Below are 23,641 nucleotides of genomic sequence, written 5' to 3' on the forward strand. Positions count from 1 at the left end.
CATTACCTTTTGCCAGGGGTAAAATCCCTGGCAAAAGGACAGAATCCCTGGCAAACTGGACATTTGTGAGGGAATTTCCCAGGGGCACAAGCACTCGCAAAAGCGCTCGTCGCTAACCCTTTGCCAGGGGTTACACCCCTGGGAAAAAAACGAGGGGCTCAACCCCTGGTATATGGCCTGGCTTTTTCCCTGTCATAACCCCTGGCAAATTCCCTCACTTTTTTCTGCAACTGACTGACGCATTGACTGACGCACTGACTGACTGGTGGAAGGTCAAATCAGATCAGCAAAAAACCAGGGATTTGTGAGGGGTTTAACCCCTGGCAAAGTGTATATTATTTTTTAAAAAAAATGTTTTATTTATGAAAACGAATATTTTATCAATTAATTAAATATTATAAAAATAATTTTAATTAATAAATTGTATTTAAATTAATTAAAAAATTGATTTTTTTTTAAAATTTATTTTTGAAATACAATTAAATGTTTCAAAAATCATTTTAATTAATAAAATACATTTTAAACAAAATTTAAAATTAATTTTATAACACAATTAAATGCATATAAATAAGACAATATCACACTTAATAATATTAAGTCTAATTAATAGGCATGAAAAACGATAAAATAATATGGGTAATCAACTCATAACACAATCATCACAATTTACAGAACCAATCAGATTAACAAACAAACAAGCAATGAATCATAACAACACATAACAGGTAAAACACAAAACACTCAATCAAAGCAATTAATATATTTCAAATAAATAAGAAATCATCCAAACATTCATAATCACACAATAGTTCTATTCCCAAAATACCCTTAATGGTTAATCAGCCCCCACCTTAAGTTTACCGATGTTCGCCAACAATTACAGAACATTGACTCCATTATTCCGATCCAAAGCGCAAATGCACGAACATGCTGCTCTAAGCATATGACTTTGATGACCAATATAAAGAAGGAGCATTGAACCATCCAGCACACAAATTAATTGGAGTTAGAATTAATTCAATGAAGATCCTAATTAGTAGTCAAGTATCAAGAAAAGGGAGTTTAAACAATTTAAATTACTAATGTGGTCAACATCAAATTATAGTGTTACATCATTTATAATAGAAAAATAAGTTATTTCGTCACACTCTAAAAATCAGTTTGCAACTAAACTATGAGCACAAATCTATTAAAGGGTATCATCAAGTTAAACTATTCTAGTAGGCACAAGGGACCATGTGAAATTCATTATTATGAATTAACTCCTAAATCTCATGACATCAAACTAAAAGAAATGTATCGTTTGAACCCAAATCCACATTCACATACAAACAGTTTCACTTAGTTGTGATCAACAAACTCACTCTTCAAATATATTTCAATCTTCTTAACTTCAAGAAAAATAGTCTTTAAACTTACATCAATCTCCTTCCCAATCTTTCTAAATTGTATCCCAACGACTTACAACTCCAATTAAAAAATGCTACCTTAACTTCTAGCTCTCATTACCAACCAATATAGTCTCAGAACCTAACCAATATATATCAAGGTTTCAAATAAACCATATACTCATCATTTTCACAACAAAAGTCACATGCCTAAATAAGTTCTCCATTTCAAATCCAAATTTGATATAATTATTTCCAAATCTAAACCTCATCAACATTTCCTCACACAAAACAATTCAAAACTCAAATTCAAAAGAATATTGGTTTAAGCCTACATTACCCTAAACTATGATTTTCAAGGATGCCTAGTACCAAATAAGACCAAAACAGCAACTGGGTCCAATATATCCCCTTAGGCCTTATTAGGAAGCTTAAAATCATCAATTTAACAAAAATAACATGTCTAATTTTATGCATTTCACCAAAATCCGAAAATAAATAATTAAATCTCTTAAAAATTAATTTAGAGACAAGGTTGAAGATGAAGCTCACCAAAAAGAAAGAAAGGATGTGACATGGTTACAATCACGTTTTCCGGCGCGGCGGAGATGATTCCCGACGCGGTGGAGGTTCGCCCTGGCACGGTGGTCACCGGTGAAAATGCTCCGATCAAGAAATAAGTTTAGGGGTTTTGCTGTGGACATCACAAGGAAGAAGATGGTGTGTTTAGTTTTTCAAGTGGTGGTTCACGGTGACCGGAAAGTAAGAGAGAAGGTGATGGTTGGGGTTTTTGAAACATCACTGATATTGAAATAAGAGGGTGGTTTTTGAAGAGGAAGAAGAGATGAGTTCAATGGCAGTGGTAGGGTTTTCAAACGAGGCCGAACGGAAGAGCTACGGCCGCTAGAAGTTGACGGTGGTGGTTGAGGAGGAAAAAAAAAAGAGACATGCTGAGTTGTTGTTGTTGTTGTTTAAACAAGAGAGAGAGAGGGAAAAATATAACAATTGGAGTAAGAGAACATGTGTGGTGTTTTGTTCTTGAAAGAAATGAGGAATAAAATAAAAGGAAAATAATAACAATATAATAATAATAATAATGATAATAATAATAATCACAACAAAGATTCCTCTACTTTTTGCAAAACCGAGGGGCTGTCCCTGGCATAGGCCCTGGTTTTTTGCTGACATTGCCTTGCTTTTCACCTGCCACACCTGCATGCATCTCCTTTTGAATTTTCAACATTGGCGCCTTGCAAAAAACCAGGGGTTTAGTGAGGGCATACCCCTGTGTTGTATGCCAACAGTTGTCCTTGGCAATTTCCCTGGCAAATTTGCTAGGGGTTTCAAACCCTTGTCAAAATCCTTGGCAAAAGGTCATTATTCTTGTAGTGTTTGTGGCACGATGTGCTTGAGCTGGCGTGTTCCCTCAGGCGCAGAGCCTTAAGGCGGTGTAAGTTATGCCACGTGGTAACATATGATTGGTCTTCTGATCGGTCCAGAATAGTAGCCCCCAAACCGTTGATATAAGAGTATAATATTTGAGTGAAGAATATTTCATTTCTCTATCTTTCTTTATTTTTCCTCAATAATGTTAATAAGGGAGCTTAGCAATCTAAATAATTTTTATTTAAACCTAGATATTAAAACTATTGGAAAAGAAATCAACTCCCAATTGTCGTAGGCCTTGATTCCAATTACTATATCATGGTGAGAAGTAATTACTGATTAAATTTTAAGAGCTACCATGGTGAGAATGATATTATACATGATTCGCATACTCTTAAGCCAAGCACACAAACTAACCATGCGACCTATTTTCCATTAAAATCACGATGGTGTTCTACTACTATAGTCTATGTAGCAAATTTTGATATCCATTACCCGTTCCCACAAGTCCGCAAGACGCCAGAAAATGACATTCATATCGATACAACTCATGTAAAACATCATCAATTAGATAAGAAATTAAAAAGTGGCAAGGATCTACCATCAATTTAATACATGAAAGCCAATATATATTTGAAAATCTAAAGGACAGAGGTCAAAATGAAAAAGAAGTCATGCCTTCGAAAACACTATCAAATCTTAGGAGTGCATATGTAGAATCTAATCTAATAGAAAAAGGTAACATATAAAACTATTGCAACTATGCCCTAACTGCCATCATTCAAATAAGAGTTTACATGTTGCTGAGGCCCTTGTTGACGAGGCCATTTTCGTTATCATTTGGTACTTGACACTTATGCATATGGAAGAGGCACTCTTGATTGATATGGTATCAAGTACTTTTGAATTCTGCATAATAAATTTTGCAAATTGAAGCTCACAATCTGTGCATTTACAGCCTTTAAGCAAGCATATTTTGAGTTGTGTTGAAAGGCATTCAGGAACAATTGTTGGATCCATCCAATTACACACACCTTCATCTTGATTCACAGAATCCTGTCAACAATTCAAATATTTCGTAAATAAAATAAAAAGGGTTAAAAACTGTTGAGGTAAATTTTTTTTAGATAAAAACAAAACCTCATGAATGGTAAGCTTTTGAAGTTTGGGACAACGTCTCAACACTTCTATCACCCACTGCCACTCCTCACATCGTTTATGGTTAAAAATAAGTTCCATGTGGATTAGATTTTGAAACATAGGGAAATGGTTATAAGTGTCCTCCTGCAGTGATATACAAAAGTTATAAATGAAATAAACCCTAATTTCTTTTAAACCTATATTGGAGAGTCATATAATATTCTTACCAGTTCGACACACAGAATCTTTGCCCTGCAAAGCAAAGTAATCAGAACATTGACATTACGGAATAACAAGCCATAAATGTTTGCTCTAATCAAATTCGGTAAGCATTGAAAGTTTTCCGCTAAAACAAGTGACTCGTTGGCATTCTCCACATACATCGATCTTATTAGCAATTCCTCTAGAAGGGGACATCCTGATAGAAGCTTTACCAAATGTCCAAGACCTTTGAAACACATGAACCATAGATGAAGAGTTTTTAGGAGAGGGAAATCTAGAACCAATTGAGAAAGATCATTCACATTTAGCCCTTTCAAATTAAGAACTACGAGGGTTTTACAACTGAAAATACTAGGAGGTAACTTGACTTTACAGAAAAGCATGCTAGATATTTCGAGATTGAGGTTCTCAATTCCCCTTCGTTGCGCAACAGCGTGGACAAATAGATTGATATCGTGTGAGTGATGGGTAGAAGTTTGTGAAAATTTGAGGCAGAAAGATCGGACGGGTAAGGTGATGTCTCGTGAGAGAAAGATGGAGGACACAATTCTGAAAAAGGAGTCGTAGTTTGGGAAGGTTTCGTCGTCGAGGTGGAGAGTGGAAACTGAGAGCCATAGTGGTTTCCATCTCTTCGAGAGGATGGTTGTGGCAGCAGAGATTTTGGTTGGAAGAAAAGAGAGGATGTGACAAATAATCGGATCTGGTAAGGAGCTAATCCTATCTTCAGTTGGAATTGAGCGTGGCATTTCAAAGCTTAAAGCCCTAACCCTAATCCAAAAGCATAGTTCAAATAAAATCTATCTGTTTAAAAATTGAGATTTGAATCATCACACAGTGAGTAGAATTGGATGCACTTGCACATGTTGTACAAAATTGACGGAAGGCTTTGGAAAGCGACTGAGAAAAGGGAAACGGTTAGAAGGAATGCAGCAGTTTTGTTCTGAGACTTGTGCAACGTGAATGAACGAGGGTTTTGGAATTATATATCTATCACCTTAATGTTTAAACTAGTACTAACCCCAAAATTCTACTAACTAGTAACTAGTTCCCACTTTTTCAACAAATTAATTAGGCAAAGAAAATTCATGACTAATTTGTTTTTCAATGTAGAGATGATTTTTGGTTCTGATTATCTAATTATAGAAGCGACCCCATAGGTTTTTTTGCTATCGTGTCTCTCTAAAATTGCAATCGTAAAATTTTTCGGTGGTTTAAAAACCCTAATTTTTTGTTGTGTAGGTTTCATGTTATAAATATGCTAGAAAAATTAGCGGACAAAATTGCATATCTCGTGAATATGTTTACTTGGAACAAAATTGCATATCCTTTCTATATATTTTTCTAGATAATTTTCTTTGTAGATAATTAGCTTAAAATTTAATTTATAAGTCAAGTTTCTGCTGTTTTCTTTATTTTTGAAGTTGTTGGCGCTTTAAAAATTCATAACTATTTTCTCTCTCAAAAAAAAAAAATTCATAACTATTCGTCATTTGTCGGAAAATTCTAATTTTAGGCGGAAAATCATATTTTAACATCCTACGAATGTCTGCAAAAACTCATGAAAAAAATTCAACCCTACATTGAATTAGGATTTTGATTCTTATAATTTTTCTGAATTTTATGTCTATAGGAAAAAAATAAAAGTCTAAAATATTTGAAAGGTCCTTGCAAATATAGTGCATTTGGCTTTTGATCCCTGTAAAAAAAAAAAAAATCTCGTCCTTGCAAAAAAATTTGTTTTCAAAAGTGGGTGGTAATTAATGTTTTATTTTATTTTATCAAAGCGAAGAAAATAAAATGCAAACCAGTATTAAGCCTGTACTTGTTTACACAAAAGAAGGAACAACAAACCCCTAAAGAATTCTAATAAGAAATAGTAGCAGTTATGCAGAATATTTGAGTATCAAACTTTCCTAATCCTCTGTTAAGCTCAAAGAAGTGTGGACATTTTACAAAAGTTTTGGGGGGATTGTACTAATGATTAGCATGAGTCTAGTCGTGTATGTCCATCAACAACTAGAAACAAAAAGCAAAAGAAGCAGACAAATAGACAAGCTTCACCAAAAAACACAAGTAGTGAGCACATACGAACTCGTTCCAAAATGGGTGCAATCAAAAACAATCCTAAATATTTGTGATTAGAGGATTAGGAAGGTTTGATACTCAAATATTCTGCATAACTGCTACTATTTCTTATTATAATTCTTTAGGGGTTTGTTATTCTTTCTTTTGTGTAAACAGGTACAAGGCTTAATACTGGTTTGCATTTTATTTTCATTGCTTTGATAAAAAAAAAAAATTACCACCCACTCTTGAAGCTTAATAGTTTTTGGGATACTTATGTAATGGTGTCTATAAAGGACGAAAACATAAAACGATCAAAATTAAAACATAGCACGATCAAAATGAAGGGCAGAAACATATTTGTGTAATCGTTGAAATCCATTACTGAGATGATTGCCTCTTGTTATGATAAATGGTGAATTTTAGTTTTCATAAGTGACCATTTTTATCTTCTTGAGTCAGACTCCTTGGCCGTACTTTTTTTTCATCTTGGAATTTCATGCCCTATATGATTTATTATCATGTAGACAAACCACTTTTATTCAATGTGGTATTTCATCTAGTAACTTCCAAAATACTAATAAACTAGTATCTTATGCATTTTGTTATATTGTTTGAAATTGACTTTCATTATTTTTGGTGTTTTGTACATTCTGAGCCAATATTATTTTAGGATAGGGGTATCCGAAAAACATACACGTTACTAGGTTCTGTATAACAAAGAGAATTGACAAATGACAATGAAGCTATACTTTTCGGAAAATGTTACAGAAAGGAGCTTAGCTACATGACACAACCAACTAATCTCCAAAACTGAGTAAAAATTAAAACTAAGAAAATCATCTTTTAAACTAAACAAAACTGAATCATCGTTAAAACAAAGGGAGGACTAACTATACAAAGATCTAATAAATCATCCTTTAAACTGAATATATTGCAAAATTTTTTTATCAGTTTAATCTACCATTTTATAGACATTCAATCTACTTGAAGATGCTCGAAGGTGCCCTCTTTAAAGGCTATGTTATGATGTCAGAAATAATTCGTTTTGTAATGAACTAGATCAATCATTCCATCTTTAATGAGGTCACTGAGAAAATGAAATCTCAAATCAATATGTTTACTTCTATAGCACTGTGCCTACTAAGAGCTTATCACTCATCCTCACATTAAGCACTACCACACGGCATACATTCCTCTATTCACATCTTTATGCTCTTCCTGTGTCTCCAAGACAACTTTCCTGGGGCAATCCTTTTGTATAAGGGTCTAAGATTTTTCTCACTTTTGACATACTCAAGCGAGAAAATACCATTTCTAGTTAAATGTCGAACAACAGTGTCATAAGTACGAGTCTTCTCTTGGCACTACAAGCATTATTATTAATCACCCAAAACCAGTATGCAATAAATACAAGCAAAAAGGAAATGCAGACTAAATGCAAATAAATATGCAATAAATCAATATGCAATTAGTAACATGAATATCAAATGCAAACCAAATTCCAAACAAGTATGCAATCATTATAGCAATAGCAAAATGCAAACCAAACCCCTAACTAGTATGCAAGGAACCAGTATACAAAATTTAGAAAGTTTTGAAGATCAATGAGGTTTGTATGCCAACCTCCAAGCCCAAAGAGACAAAATCTTCCACACAATATTTTTGCACAACTCCTACCCACTTTGTCTAAAAAAATTTAGCTTAAAATTAAAATTCTGTTTCGTCATCTATCAGTGGTCACTGCCGTGTAGTCATTCTAATATTCTATTATGGTGCAACTGAATATTCCTCGTTCCATTAACCGTAATAACATGTGCTGATTCACTATTTCCCATAGCCTACATTGTAACACAGGCCTTGGTAGTGGTTAAATGAGATTTATAAGGAAGATTATGTAATTTGGTCAATGGGGAAAACAAATAGCATATGAGGAAAAAAAACTAACAAAGTCAAGCATGTCTCTAGTAACTCAAAAATTAATATTAATTATATGCAATGCACAATCTAATACTGCAAGAACATTTGTATAGTACTGATAACAAGCTCAATTACACAGAATATATTAAACAAAAGGTAAATAAATAAAGGTTATATAAGACTCAAATATTTGAGCAAAGAATTCCTTTCTCTTCTTTCTTTACTTTTTCTCATTAGTGTGTTAACAAAGGAGCTTAGCAACCTAAATGATTTTCATTGATACTAGATATTCAAATTAGCAGAAAAGAAACCGAGTCTCAATATTATGTAGGCCTTGATTTCAATTACTATAGCAAGTGGATGAAAGACTTCATGAGAAACAATTAGTGATTAAATTCTAAAAGGTACCTTAGTAAGGATGATATTATACCTGACTCATAGTCTCGACTCTCGAGCGAAATACAAACTAAAACCCCGCCACCTATTTTCCTTTAAAATCATGATGGTGTTCTACTACTATAGTCGTCCTACTACTCTAGTCTGTGTAGCAAATTTTGATATCCATTACTCCTCCCACAAGTCCACAAGACGCCAGAAAATGACATTCATTGATATAAGTCTTGTAAAACATCACCAACAAGATAAGATAAGAAATGAATAAGTTGAAAGGATCTAGCATTAATTTAAATACATAAAACCCAATATATATTTGAAAATCTAAATGACAATGAAGTCAAAATGAAACAGAGGTCATGCCTTAAAAAACCATCAAATCTTAGCATTGCATTGATAGAATCTAATATATAAAGCAGACATATAACTATTGCAGCTATACCCTAACTGTCATCAATCAAATAAGAGTCTACATGTTGTTGAGGCCCTTGTCGACGAAGCTAGTTTCGTTATCATTTGGTGCTTGGTATCTAAATATATAGAAGAGGAACACTTAATTGTAGGGGTGGCAAAATGGATGGATTGGATGGATATGGATTTGGATCCTAATGGATGGATTAAAAAAAGTCCATTAATCCATTACAATCCACTATTTTTTTTCTTAAAAAAAAACCATCCGGTCCATCCATTAAGAAAAAAGTCCATCCAATCCATCTATTATTAGATTTTAGTGGATGGATAATCCATCCGATCCATAAATCAAAGTGTATTATTTTTTTTTGTTGAAAGTTTATCATTTTTTAAAGTGTATTATTTTTTTGGAGAGGTGTATTATTTATTGAAGAGTTTTATTAGTGAATTCAATCTAAATCAATTTTATGTAACAGGCCCAACAAAGATTTTTTAAGCCCAGAAACATTTTTGTCCTAAGCCCAACTAATTTAATAATTCAGAAATAATAAATTTTATTAATAAAATAATTAAAAATAATGTGGTGGCCAGGGGTGGCAATTGGTGGTCAACCGGCCGCCGTCGACGTTGACCACGGTGGTTCTCCGGCGACTCGCGGCGGTGAACGGCGGTTTTCCGGCGACCGACGGTGGTCCGGCGAGTCTCACGGTGGTTGACGGCGGAGCTCCGGCGTTGACCACCGTATATAATAAAATAATATTAAATAATATTTTAATAATATATTAAATTAATAATATTTAATTATTAAAAAAATAAATATTTTTTCTTTTTTTTTCTGACAGTTTTTTTCTTCCTTTTTTTTGTCAGCTTTTTTTGTTAAATTATTTTTTATTTTATCAAATATATAATTATTTAAATAAAAAAGATTAATATTATTTGAAGTTGGCTTAAAAAAAAAAATTATTTGAAGTTATCCATTGGATTTTTTTTTCTTAAAGAGGTGATCCATTGGATTTTGAAAATAAGGTGGATGGATCAAATCCATACATAGTTTTAAATGGATGGATCCAAACCAATCCATCAACAATTTTTTTTGTTTGGTGGATGGATTGGATGGATTTTGTGTTGGATGAATTGGATGGATATGGATCTCATGGATCATATTGCCACCCCTACTTAATTGTCATCGTGTTTAGTACTTTTGCATTCTGCATAATATAGTTTGCAAAGTGAACCTCGCATCCCATGCTTTTACAACCTTTAACCAAGCATGTTCTTAGATGTGTTGAAAGGCATTCTGGAGCAACTGTTGGATCTATCCAATCATCCCTAACTTCCTTTCCAGTCTCAGAATCCTGTCCACAATTGACATATTTTCGTTATAAAATAAAATAGGTGAAAAGTTGTTGAGGTAAACGAAATGAAAAATCTTAGGAATCGACTAAACCTGATGAATGGTGAGATTTTGAAGTTTGGGACTAAGTTTCAGCACTTCTATAACACACTTCCAGTTCTCACATAAATTATGTATAAGAATAAGTTCCAAGTGGATTAGATTTTGAAATGTAGGGAAATAGCTGTAACCAGTCTCCTGTTGTGATTTACAGAAGTTAGAAATGAAATAAACGTAATTTCTTTTAAACATATAACGGAGAGAGTCGTATAATATTCTTACCAGTTCTACACACAGAAACTTTGCCTTGCAAAGCAAAGTAAACAGCGCATCCGCACTAGAACACAACTCAGAAATGTTTGCTTTGATCAAATTCGGTAAGCATTGATAATTTTCCTCTAAAACAAGTCTCTTTGGATTAACCACAAATACAAAGTTTATTAGCAGTTCCTCTAGAATGGGGCATCCTAATAGAAGCTTTGGAAGATATTCAACACGTTTGAAAAATACACGAGACAAATCAAGAGTTTTGAGACATGGGAAATCCACAACCACACGAGAAAGGTCATTCACTGATATCCCAAACAAACGAAGAACAACAAGGGTGTCACAGCTAAAAATGCTACTAGGTAATTTGAGTCTAAAGCTAACAGGGCCAGACATTCGGAGATTGAGGTTCTCGATTCCTCGTTGAGCAGCGGCTTGAACAAATCGATTGATATCATGCTGGTGGAGGCTAGAAGCTTTTTCACATATGAGGTTGAACGATTGGAGGGGCAATGTGATATTTCGTGAGAGAAACACGGAGGACACAAATTTAAAAAAGGAGTCATAGTTTGGGAAGGTTTCGTCGTCGAAGTGGAGAGTGGAAACTGAGAGCCATAGTGGTTTCCATCTCTTAGAGAGGATGCTTGTGGCAGCAGAGTTTTTTGTCGGGAGAAAAGAAAGGATGTGACAAACAATTGGATCTGGTAAGGAGCTGATCCTATCTTCAGTTGGAATTGAGCGTGTCATTTCAAAACTCAAAATCCTAAAACCCTAATCCAAAAGTGAACAATTTTATAGCTGAGTCGAATAGTCAATCTGAACCAAAAGTGAATGATAGAAGGGCTTTGGAAAGCGATTGAGAAAAGGGTTAGAACTAGAAGGAATGTAGGTGTTTTGTTTTGAGATTTGTGAGTGGTGAAAGAGGGTTTTGAAAGAAGATGGAGGGGAAAACGATGTCGTATGGTGTGAATTTGTGATGTTCATTAGATAGAAACTCATTCTCCCTTCTCCCTTTTTTTTTGAATTTAATTTTTCAATTTATTCCCTAAAAAAAATATTATTTTCTAATTTAATTATTGGGTTTGAAAAAGAAAAAAAAAACTGATCCAATTAGGATATTATTTGTTTTTTTTGGGGAGGATAGTTTTTTTTTTTAAGTAAGAAATTCATTGCATTTCATTAGCTAAAATATGTCAAATACACGTAGCTACATCATCAATAATATGGGGGCTAGGATTAGACAGGGTTGTCTGAGCTAACTCTGAGCTACCCTATTTGCTTGCCTCATGTTGAACTCGACATGATAGTTCTAAAATCTATCCACTAGCAGTTGTTTACAAGCAGTAATAATACACCCAAACTCACTACTATCGTCTAAGCTAAAATTAACACAATCAACAACTCTTTTACAATCAAGTACAAAATCGACATTGTCAAACTGTTGATTAGAGATCCAATCCAAAGTTGTGTGTAAATCCAACAGCCTCCCCCACGTCTATGTCACAAAGAGTGGGGGAGGCTGTTGGATTCCGTTCTTGCAAGACTTGATAGGAAAAGTGGAAAAGAATGCATCAATGTTGCATTTATACGGTTTCTTCCAGTTATCTTCTTCTTGTCTTATAGGTCGCATCTATGGTACGGTTGTTTGGGTGCTGCTGCGAGACTTGATAACTTGGGCTACTTGCCATTCTTATAGTAGGTGAGTTGCACATTGAAACACCTGTGAGTTGGTTTCATTCTGTTGCTGCCATAGTTTCATGTTCCGGCTCTTCCAAAGGCTAGACATAATATTGGCCATAAGTTCACATTGCCCTGAGGAAAGATTCTGCAAAGGAGTGAATATGAGAGCATGAATATTATAATCTTGACAAACCCTTCTTATTTTACCATTTCAACTTTCAATTTTAACGTTGACATGCCATATACTTTCCGTTACTAATCACAGCTTTAATTTGTTATATTTCAGTTACCCAGGGAATGCAGTGCTTTGTGACGGTGCACACTTGCACAGCCAGAACTTAGAAAATTCGCACCAATAATCCTATATTTTTGCATACTGACCACCCTGAATTTTTTAGTTTGCACCTCTGACTCAAAGATTTGCATTTAGACTTGGGGTGATCGAAACCAAATCAATCCAAACCGAAATCACAAAAAAACCGCATTTGGTTCAGATGTATTTGGATCATTTTTTGACTCAACCGCACAGTTTTGTTTGGTTTGCAGTTTTTATTTTACTAACTGAACCAAACCGCAAACCAATACTATCTTTGCTTTAAATAACAATCAATTCCTTAGAAATTCAATGAGAACTTTTATAAAATGACATGTTTTTTCTTTGTTAAGTTTCTTCTTTGCTTTTTATTTCAAAAATGTATCAATATGCTTTAATCTGATGTTACTAGAACTTTTGCGGGTCCGTTTATGTTAGACATATCTTAAATATAAAAACTCAATGAAAACTTTTAGAGAATGATAAATCTTAGTATTTTGTATTTCTTACCGTAGGGATTTACTTTTTGAGATTGTTTTTAATTTGATCTATGTTGATTAGAACATTGTTGGAAGTAGAAATCACAATGTTGGATAAAATATGAAAGGTTGCTGAAAATAAGTTGTTTTTTACTTTTTAACTTGACTTTAATCTTGGAAACAAAAAATTATATATATTGTCCCACAAAAAACCACAACAACCAAACCAACCCAAATCACATTGGTTTGATTTATATTTTAAAAGTCAACCGAACCAAACCAAACTGCATGCATTTTTGTCTTGCGGTTCAGATGAATTTTAGCGTCAAAACCGAAACAATCCGTACCGTGAACACCCATAATTTAGACCCCAAATATTTCTCACCTCATTTATAATGATTTAATAGACATTAATTGCTTGCTTTACTTTTACGACTCACATTTTTATGTCAAACCTTTCCTTATTTATTTGCCAATTGATAACCATCCATTTTCATTCAAAAAGTAATTTATATTTTTTTCTTTTTCATCTTAAGATACAATTATGACTATAGTCATTAAATGCCCATTGTTGATGATTTCAAATTCGAAGTGGTGAATTTTAAGATTTAGACTGTCAAACAATAATGGAAGATACAGAATATGTGTTTATTTTAAAATTTTAGTTTTTTAAGTCAAGTAGACTATAGGATGGATTCACACATGTAAGTGTGGAGAAGTGAAGAATTCGAGCTTCTAACTTCGGTCCCCGCAAATAATGTTCTTGGTAGCTAACAAATAAATTACACTTACACGATAAAATTTAGTTATTTAATAGATTAAATAAAAAATAATTAAATTTCGTAGTTTAAATAAACGGAAAAAATAAAGAGAAAAATTACTACATAGACACTTAATACACACACGCACGTTAAAAAAGTCTACACGCCCTGATCCACTCATTCTACAATATCCACTTTTTTTTGACGTTTACAATATCCACTTGAGTTAGTTAGTCAAAGGATATAAATAAAAGAAGGGTCTTGCTAACCGGTGCCTCGGGGCATTGGTTAAGGATACCAAAAAGGTAACTTATGACCATAAAAGGAAACCTTTTTGACTTGTTGTATATTAATTACACAATTTCAAAGCATTAAATATTATATAACTTCCTTTTTTAGTATTCTTAACCAGTGCCCCGGGGGCACCGGTTAGCATTTCCCATAAAAGAAATCAAAATTAAAATAGGTATTTCCTTCAAAAAAAAAAAATTAAAATAGGTATTAGAAATTAGTCAGAGGATATAAAAAAATAGCTTAAAATTAAGGTTTTCACATTAATGATGATTAATATTTTGGTCAAAATATGTTTGTCTTGTAATTATGGCATTTTAAATTAGTATGTATTTCTTTAACATACCACTCACTATAAGATATCTATTTTTCCTGTCTTTGCATACAAAGCTTTGTTACAATTCCCTCAAAAAAATAAAAAAAAGCTTTGTTACAATGGAAAATATGAAGTTTTTTTTTTTGAATTTTATGTTATTACTTATTGCTATTGTAGGCGTTCTAGTTGGAAATGTGCAAGGACGTCTACCACCATGTTGCACAGAAGGTGAAATATGCGACCCTCCTGTTTGTCATCCTACCTCATGTTGCCCGCCACCATCTAGTACAATGCCCTAAAACTTCACAACATTTTATTACTTTTACACCAATCGTTTTACAATAAAGAAATTATCATCTCAAATGTAATAAAATTGCATAAATAAGATGTTGGAATATTTTATATTCCGATGTCATTATGTGGACAAATATCGTAATAATAATTATATTAGTTATTTATCAATTTAGAGCCTTAATTGATTAGCGATCAAATTAAGTAATAAGGCTTAGGGTGCGTTTGATCATAAAAGCTACTTTGATGATAAAGTTGAAAATTAAAACTTTAAAGGTAAAGTTAAAGTCGTTTGGTATTTGTTATTTTTCCAACTTAATTAATAAAACTTTTTAGGAATGTTTAATAGAGTCCTCTCAAAAATAGTCCCAAGATGGACATTTGCAATTTATAGTTGTTTTAAAAAAATTAGAGTAAAGCATAAATTTTATAATAATAAAAAACTGAAAATAAAAATAACATTTTATCAAAGTTTACTAAAAATATGATGGTCTATTTTGGACTGGATACATACTAGACAAACTTTTTTCTATATATAATTTTTATTGAAAGTCTTGATCATAATTGATCATAATTCATAAAATTAAACACATACAAAATATTTTACAAGAGTAATTATTTGAAGAGAATTCAATAATAATCTATAACTATAATATAAAAAAAAGTATCATAGTTTGTGTTATATTTTAATAATATTATAAAGTATAGTATTATTAGATAATAATTCACTTGTAACATATTTAATCATTTTGATATATCTGGTCAAAAAATTAGATAACCTAACGTGTATATATTACTATAATATTTTCCTACAAAAAAAAGTACTCTAACATTAGATAGTTCTATACGTTCCTCAGAAAAAAGAAAAAAAAACATAGTTATTATAAATTTTTTGAAGGTTTGTCGAAATTTTTTTTTTTTTTTGAAGGAGAAATGATTAGAAAATAAAGTCGTTGGGCTGCTAGATATACATATTTCGATGGCATTTTTAATTATTGTAAAAAAAACTAAAATATTTAATGCTTTGAGCTGGGTGGGCACCAGCAAAATTTGAAACGAGATACACAATAAATAATAAAATAAAAGAAAAAATGTACCACGTGGGAATCGAAAGGTGAGCATATCATCAAAAGTGCCGTATAAGTTGGTTTGAAGTTGGTTTCAACACCTTATTTTGAAAGTCACTTCTATGTGGTTTTCTTCTTTACAAATAAGGAACTTCTTTTAGAAAGAGCTTTACTAAAATTGTGTTTGGCCCTACTTCTTAAAATTGGAAGATAAGTAGAAAATAAGGAGGGCCAAACATGCTCTTATTAGATTTCTATTTAGAATATTAATTAATAAATTAATTAATGGATATGGACTCAATATGAGTGGATGTCTGGATGACCCATTAACGGAATAATGGGAAACCCTATTGGTCATCCAATATAAAAGAGACTATGGTCCCTAATACACCGGATGCAGCAAACTCTCTCTTCTTCCCATCTGAAGAGAACTTGAGGCATAAAGGTACCGGTTGAGGAAGAACCAAATCAGCCGCCGCTAACCCTTTGTTGTATGTTTCAGATCATCACATCATCTCTCTATTTATCGTTGATGTTGAGAGGGCTACCATGAAAGCTTTATTCAGGTATTCCTAATGTCCTAATTTTTAATATTTGATAAATCAAACATGTCGTTGATCCAATCATAATCATGTTCAATGTTTTGTTTCCTTCCGCTATTGATTCGTAACCATTGAACATGTTTTATGAAATCTCCTTTTATGAAGACCTAAATTTACAACATAAGATTGGTTCTTATTCTATAAAACTTCTATACATTGCTGCGACTTATTCGTTTAACTTCTCCTCGGTAGGACCCGTGCAGTAGCACGGGTCAAGAGTCTAGTTATTGGAATTTTTGTGTGAGCATATATATATTTATTACCAAACACAACGACACAAAAATATATTTAGCTTGGGACCTGCGTGATTATAAATGTATGAGTTAAATAATGTTTACCCATGCCGTTTGTGTGAGTTTTGATTTACCCTCTTGTAAAAAAAATTGTAGATTCTCCCTTGTCATTTCAAGATTATTTGGTTTTAGACCTTCATCAAGGATAATTATGCAAAACTGGGGAGGTGGCACGCTGACTAGGATATGACTGTAAAATTGATGCTGCATCAGAGATCTAAAGCAAATGGAGGTACTTTTCACTTCCAAAGGGAATTGTGGTGGTTGTTTCTCAAGCATTCAAGGTTAAAGGGGATCGAAGCAGAGACATAGAAAATACAATTTCTTGGAGTAGAATATCAAAAGGTTGCATGCAAGCTTGAGATTTGAACACCTTGTAGCTGCCCAATTTGTAGAGTTTGAAGATTGTATCTAGTGTGATTGCTTAACAAAAAAGATTAGGAATCGAAGGAATCTTTGTAATCATACACCGGTAAACATTTTCATCATAGTGGAATCCCAACATATTCTTCTACGAAGAACGGACGTATCCCTAGCGAGCAAGAAAAGGGGAACCTGTATAAATCTTGGTGTTTTTTGTTCCTTTTATCTTTTAAATTTTAGCAAATCAATTTTTGATATATGTTTAAGATGAATTAGGTGAATTGATATTTGTGTTATAATTGAATTATTAACTCTAAAATCGCTTTTTAAGAGCTTGTTGATTCAATCACCTTCATAGTAGAGATTAACTTGTTGTTTAATTCATCACATATATCAAAGCGTGTTATTACTTTGCATTAGTGATTTCTTGTTTAAGAGCAAGTTTGGTTTGATATAGTGATAAGTTTTGTGAATTGTTGTGTATATTGATTAATTGCTTGCTAAGAAATAATTCAAAGTTGAACATCTCGTTCATAATTGAATTATCTTGTTCATTGCTTATTCTATTGTGATCGAAATTCTTGCAAAATCCAACATAGTCATCGCAGACGTTTTTAATCGAAAAGGCTATCCCCCCTAGCTTCATCTTCTTACCGTCACATCGGCCAACACAATGTTGATGCATTCATGGAGAAAAGGCCTCAAAACATAAAATTTGGCTAAATAAATAGCAGCAGTATTAATTTATGACCACCCTGTTTGATAACGACGTCAAGTTCCTTAGTCCACCCGAAAGCACTTGAGTATTATGAGTTGAACTCAAACTCTCAGTCTCAACTCACTAAGTTAAAAAGCACACTATCAATATTAGAACTAGTAGACACATTTTCTTAAAATACAATTGATCAAAGCATGAAGAAATTACATACTTCGTATATTATAAGAGTCTTCAGTTGCAAACATATCCAATAAGAAAATAGCAATGAGAGTAGAGCGAAAATTCAAACCAATATAACTAACTCAAGCTCTCCATCTTTAGCGAAGTCTCTAAGTAAATGAAATCTCAAATGTATATGTTTACTTTTAGAGCAATGCTATATCTCTAGAAAAAAAACATCAAGAATTATTCAAGAATAAAGAGCAACCAATCACAATGCACTATTTGCCACAATTCAAGGAGGTGTGGCTGAAAAATAGGAAGTAGACAAATAAATCATGCAATTAAAACTTGCCACATGTGTCTTGAAAAATTCTTGATGTTATTTTTCTAGATAAATAGCATTTTCCTTACTTTTATATAATGAAATCTAGCACTACGTACTTATTAAAAACTTATGACTCATCTTCTCATTAAACACTACCACGCGTCATAGGGGTAAAAAAAATGTAGTGCATAAGAGTATTCATATGGCTTTGTTCGACGAATAATCGAATATCGACCATACCTAGCTTCCTCCATTCACTACTTTATGCTTATCCTACTTTATATCTCCATGTCAACTTTTCTCGGAAATACTTTTGTAAAAGGATCTGTACGATTTATCTCACTTTCGACATACTCAAGTCAGCCATTTTTAGTTAAGTTACACTGTCTCATACATATGTCTTGGCGTGAAACTATAAGCATTATTTATTAGTCACACAAAAACAGTATGCTTCAAGAAGTACCAGCAAAAGCAAAGTGTAGATCAAATCCAAACCAGTATGCAATGAATTTGTAAGTAAACAAAACAGAATGCAATAATTATCACGAATAGAAAATGCAATCAAAATACCAAACCAGCATTCGATCACTTATATCAATAGCAAACTGCAAACCAAATCCTTAACCAGTACCATACCCTATCTTGTAGTGTAGGCCTTCGTACAACGAGATTTAGAGATTAAATAATTTGGTCAGTTGCTCAAACAAATGGCGTATCACTAAGCGGAAAAAAAATCAAGAACAAAGTCAAACATCTCTTTAGTAACTCAACCAAAATCATTTTCATTGATACTAGATATTAAAACTAGTGGAAAAGAAATCGACTGCTAAATTTTGCAGCCCTTGATTCCAATTACTATAGCAAGTGGAACATAGAATTCATGAGAAGCAATTACTGATTAAATTCTAAGAGCTACCATATTGAGAATAACATTATACTCAATTCTCATACTCTTGCGTGGAGCACAAACTAAGACCACGCAACCTGTTTTCCATTAAAATCATGATGGTGTTCTACTACTTCGGTATATGTAGTTGGAACTTCTGATATCGATCACTCTTCCCACAAGTTCACAAGACTACCAGAAAATGACATACATCAATACAACTCAAGTAAAGAAATCATCAATGGGATAAAAAATGAAAAGGTTTAAAGGATCTACCATCCATTTAATACATGAAAGCTAATATATATTTGAAAATCTAAATGACAAAGAAGTCAGAATGAAGCAGGGTCATGCCATTGAAAACTATCAAATCTTAGCAGTGCATATGTATAATCTAATATAAAAAGTAGACTAATAAGTGATGTTGCATTTCTACATGTCATAAAACTATATACACGTGAGTATATTATAGGATCGTTTTCCACAGGGAGTTACGTTAATCATAAGCATTTCCACAATAGTTCACATTAAGGGTTTGGATATAAAATTGTTTGTTTGTATCACTAAATTCCTAAACGACATAAAAGTGAAAACGAGAGAAGATCGAACTATTTCACTTGCGGTATAAGATAACAAGCAAGCATAACAGCAGCAATCTCTCAATCGATTAACAGACTCTAGCTTTATAATCAATATTATCACAATCATTTCTACAACATCCTTCGTGTCCAAAGCGATATCGTTATTTCTAAGTTAGCGTTTAAACATTCGTGTCCAAATCCCTTAAACGATAACATAGTCGATCGGATAACTTAATCGACCGTGTCCAGCCTGATTAAGTATCCGAAAGCATTAAGTTCTTGATTAAAAGTAATTATCAAAGGTTTACAAACTTGTCAAGAGTGATATAACATAAAATAGATTGTTATTCTAGTTCTAGATTCAAGAGTTCGTGTCCAAATCATCTTGAATCTCATTGAAAGCATTAAACATAAGAATAACAACAATGTTGAATCATTAAGCTAGAACCTTATACATTAAAAGATCAAGCGATTACATAATAGCTTGTTTGTTACCTCAATACTACAAAGTAGATGATAGCTACACATAGACATGTATACTATGCAAATGATGAAGGAAAGATGAAGATTCCATGTCAAGATCCTTCGTGTCCAAAGTGATCTTGAGTTGAATCTACTCGTCAACCACTTGCTTTGTGTTTCTCTCTTGAAATAGCTCTAACCTCTCTCTTGAATGTATGAAAAATATCTAATAAAACAGTGAATAGTCCAAAAGAGAGATAAAACTTCTATTTAAATGGGCTAAGTTCGTGTAATCTCGCTTAAGCGAGGTAAATCTCGCTCAAGCGAGAAGCCTAAATATCCAGCCATGGCCAATGAAGTCTTGCCACGTAGCCCTGATCCCTGATGAAGTTGCATCTCGCATAAGCGAGTTGGAAGCGAGTTCTTGAAGATGATCCCTGGAGAAATCTCGCGTAAGCGAGATGAGCTCGCGTAAGCGAGGTTGCTTCAAAATTAAACCGCCTTGAATCATGCTTGAGCGACTTGGGAGCGAGATGGAAAGCGAGATTCTTTTTGCTCTCGACATTGATCTCGCGTAAGCGAGTTACACTCGCGTAAGCGAGATTCCATTATCCATGAGTGAGATGAAAGCGATCTGGAAGCGAAATGATAAGTTGCTCCCTGGAACTTTCTCGCGTAAGCGAAATGTGATCGCTTAAGCGAGTTTTGCTTGGTTTACAAACTTAAGTTTTGGTCCTTGCTTGTCATTTCCTGCATAAATTGGGTAGAATCAGGCATGTAAAGCATAAATGGTATAAATACAACAATTGAAAGCTTTTCCGTAGATAACTTGCATAACAAGTCACTAAAAATGCCTCTTTTAACAAATGAAAGATATTACTTTTGAGCACTTATCAATAAGAACTATTGCAAATTTGACCTAAAGATCACCAATCAAATAAGAGTTTACATGTTGATGAGGCCCTTGTCCACGACGTTGATTTCATTAACATTTGGTACTTGGCATTCATATCTTTGGAAGATAAACTCTTGATCGACATGGTGTTCAGTACTTTTGAATTCTGCATAATATATTTTGCAAATTGAAGCCCACATTCCGAATGTTTAAAGCTTTTAAGCAGACATGTTTTGAGCTGTGTTGAAAGGCATTCTGGAATAATTGCTGGATCCATCCAATTATCCTCAACTACCTCTCCATTACCAGAATACTGTCAACGATTCAAATATTTTTTATTATAGAATAGAATAGGTAAAAAAATGTCGATGCAAAAAGAAAAGAAAATCTTAGAAAATAACGAAACCTCAAAAATTTTAAGATTTTGAAGTTTGGGACAGCGTTTCAACACTTCTATCACCCGCTGCCACTCCTCAAAATGTTTATGATTCAGAAAAAGATCCATGTAGATTAAATTTTGAAACACAGGGAAATGGCTGTAACATGTGTCCTGCAATGATATACAAAAGTTAGAAATGAAATAAACCCTAATTTCTTTTAAACATTTATTGGAGAGTCGTATAATATTCTTACCAGGTCTACAATCAAAATATTTGCCCTGCAAAGCAAAGGAAACAGAACATTGGCACTACATAACAACAAATAAATGTTTACTCTAATCAAATTCGGTAAGCATTGAAAATTTTCTGCTAAAACAAGTGACTCGTCCACATTCGACACATCTATCCAATCTATTTGCAATTCTTCTAGAATGGGACATCCAGATAGAAGCTTTAGAAGATACTCATCGTAAGCAAAAGTAACAAAAGACAAATGAAGAGTTTTAAGGAGAGGAAAATCCACAACCACTTGAGAAATGCCATGCACTAACAGCCCCTTCAAATGAATAACAACAAGGGTCTTACAGCTGAAAACGATAGGAGGTAATTTAATTTGAAAGTGGAGATTGAAGTTCTCGATTCCACGTTGCACTGCCGCTTGAAGAAATCGATTAATATCATGCTGGTGGAGGCTAGAAGCTTTTTCACATTTGAGGTTGAACGATTGGAGGGGCAATGTGATATCTCGTGAGAGAAACACAGAGGACACGAATTTAAAAATGGAGTCATAGTTTGGGAAGGTTTCGTCGTCGAAGTCGAGAGTGGAAACTGAGAGCCATAGTGGTTTCCATCTCTTTGAGAGGATCCTATCTTCAGTTGGAATTGATCGTAACATCTCAAACTCAAAGATCAGTGTTTGGGTTAGAAGACAAACTGCATCTAGTCATCGCACTGTGAAAAGAGTTGTGTGTGTGAGTGTGTCTCTGTGATATTTTTGTAACCCTAAATTTAGAAGTAATAAAGCTTCGTTCTAGATAGCCATAACGTGACTCGCGACCATATTTTTATTCAGATAATAAAAATTCATAAATATTTTTCATTTAGGAGTAGTAATTTTTTTTGAAGGAAAATATTTATCATATATAATATATTTTTTTTTTACAAGTATATAAAATGATCTTAAAATTCCATCAAAATCAATTTTTTTAAAATTATTTTTCTTGATTTGATCTGTTGCTACTTGTTTTGAGTGTGCACAAGTGAGACAAATATTGCATCATGCATAAGTTTATTTTCATCATTCGATCAATAAGTCTTACCATTTGATAAAAAATTATATGATGTAATTTATTGATCCTATGATAGAAAAAATATTTGTGTTTCCTCAAAAAAAAAAAAATTTGTGTATGGGGAAAGACAATGTTATATGTGCATGTTAGACAATGTCTATTTCAAGAATTATATTTGTCAATGGCACGTTTCAAGCTTATAATGGATAAATTATAATTTATAAACTCATATACAAAAAATGAATTGTTTTTCTATCTTATAGAATTTTACACTCCATATGTTCCTTTTTTATGTGTCGTTTTAGAGTAGTACTCTTCAATTAAGAGAGTAAATTTTTGTCGTTTTAGAATAGCGTTATTGGATGTCATTAGGAAGGGCGACTGCCCAATGTTCCCACTTCCCTTCCTTTCCCCAAGCTAAGACCTGGTTCGGGGTAGACGTTTTCTGCATGATCGTCTCCGTTCTACTATGGCTAGCCGTTGAAAGGGGGGTTATGGGCTTCACTTCATCCCCATTATAGCTTAGCCGTTTAAGAACATGGTCGACTTAAGAGATTTGCTATCTTTGATGCTCCATTATAGCCTAAATTAATGTTTAAGAACGGGGTAACTTAGGAGGTTTGATTTCTTTGAGTCTCCATTTTCCCTAAGCAATCCCTTCACATTCGAGGGATTATGTCCGCTAGGAGTGTTGAGCTTCCTTGTTTTCCTAAAACAAATGTGAAAAAACATGCATATATATATATATATATATATATATATATATATATATATATATATATATATGAGGCAGGATCCGTTGACATCAGGTGTAAGTCAAAAGACTTACACTAAATCTTAGCCGTTAAATTAAATTAATCCAATGACTTCTATTTATCAAATTAAAAGGAATGAAAAGTGAGA

General features: G+C 33.2%; 3 protein-coding genes and 1 long non-coding RNA gene across 6 annotated transcripts; all 4 read right to left on the minus strand.

Moving 5' to 3' along the window:
- Positions 1-615: 615 nt before the first annotated feature.
- Positions 616-2,659, minus strand: LOC146907091 (uncharacterized). The gene is made up of 2 exons (XR_015019286.1): positions 1,941-2,659; positions 616-947 (listed from the first exon to the last, which is right to left on the minus strand). It is a non-coding gene; the product is annotated as an uncharacterized LOC146907091 (long non-coding RNA).
- A 722-nt stretch (positions 2,660-3,381) lies between these two features.
- On the minus strand, positions 3,382-4,882 carry LOC146907092 (FBD-associated F-box protein At4g10400-like). 2 transcript variants are annotated; one of them, XM_085729614.1, is made up of 3 exons: positions 4,142-4,882; positions 3,915-4,055; positions 3,382-3,830 (listed from the first exon to the last, which is right to left on the minus strand). In XM_085729614.1, exons 1-3 carry the CDS (start codon positions 4,880-4,882, stop codon positions 3,552-3,554), a joined length of 1,161 nt encoding a protein of 386 aa, XP_085585740.1. In that variant the 3' UTR covers positions 3,382-3,551. The 2 variants fall into 2 exon arrangements, with proteins under 2 accessions (XP_085585740.1, XP_085585739.1); XM_085729613.1 differs by having other exon boundaries at positions 3,915-4,058.
- A 4,061-nt stretch (positions 4,883-8,943) lies between these two features.
- Positions 8,944-11,331, minus strand: LOC146907093 (FBD-associated F-box protein At4g10400-like). Of its 2 annotated transcripts, none has more exons than XM_085729615.1 (4): positions 10,568-11,331; positions 10,372-10,501; positions 10,109-10,270; positions 8,944-9,074 (listed from the first exon to the last, which is right to left on the minus strand). In XM_085729615.1, exons 1-4 carry the CDS (start codon positions 11,329-11,331, stop codon positions 8,967-8,969), a joined length of 1,164 nt encoding a protein of 387 aa, XP_085585741.1. In that variant the 3' UTR covers positions 8,944-8,966. The 2 variants fall into 2 exon arrangements, with proteins under 2 accessions (XP_085585741.1, XP_085585742.1); XM_085729616.1 differs by having other exon boundaries at positions 8,945-9,059; positions 10,100-10,279; positions 10,372-10,515; positions 10,600-11,331.
- Positions 11,332-21,100: 9,769 nt separating this feature from the next.
- LOC146907094 (putative FBD-associated F-box protein At5g56560) lies at positions 21,101-22,344 on the minus strand. Its single transcript, XM_085729029.1, has 3 exons — positions 21,703-22,344; positions 21,476-21,619; positions 21,101-21,382 (listed from the first exon to the last, which is right to left on the minus strand). Exons 1-3 carry the CDS (start codon positions 22,342-22,344, stop codon positions 21,101-21,103), a joined length of 1,068 nt encoding a protein of 355 aa, XP_085585155.1.
- Between the last annotated feature and the right edge of the window lie 1,297 nt (positions 22,345-23,641).

Source organism: Medicago sativa, chromosome 7 (assembly GCF_051527215.1).
Source record: "Medicago sativa cultivar Bolivia chromosome 7, Bolivia_mono, whole genome shotgun sequence".
Lineage (NCBI taxonomy): Eukaryota > Viridiplantae > Streptophyta > Magnoliopsida > Fabales > Fabaceae > Medicago > Medicago sativa.

Coding starts and splice junctions, on each gene's coding strand:
- LOC146907092 (XM_085729613.1), bottom strand. CDS start 4,882: ATGCCACGCTCAATTCCAACTGAAGATAGGATTAGCTCCTTACCAGAT. Junction 4,059..4,141: donor AGATTCTGTGTGTCGAACTG/GTAAGAATATTA, acceptor ATATCACTGCAG/GAGGACACTTATAACCATTT. Junction 3,831..3,914: donor AAAAGCTTACCATTCATGAG/GTTTTGTTTTTA, acceptor AATTGTTGACAG/GATTCTGTGAATCAAGATGA.
- LOC146907093 (XM_085729615.1), bottom strand. CDS start 11,331: ATGACACGCTCAATTCCAACTGAAGATAGGATCAGCTCCTTACCAGAT. Junction 10,502..10,567: donor TACGACTCTCTCCGTTATAT/GTTTAAAAGAAA, acceptor GACTGGTTACAG/CTATTTCCCTACATTTCAAA. Junction 9,075..10,108: donor CAAAAGTACTAAACACGATG/ACAATTAAGTAG, acceptor TTTGCCACCCCT/ACAATTAAGTGTTCCTCTTC.
- LOC146907094 (XM_085729029.1), bottom strand. CDS start 22,344: ATGTTACGATCAATTCCAACTGAAGATAGGATCCTCTCAAAGAGATGG. Junction 21,620..21,702: donor ATATTTTGATTGTAGACCTG/GTAAGAATATTA, acceptor ATATCATTGCAG/GACACATGTTACAGCCATTT. Junction 21,383..21,475: donor AAAATCTTAAAATTTTTGAG/GTTTCGTTATTT, acceptor AATCGTTGACAG/TATTCTGGTAATGGAGAGGT.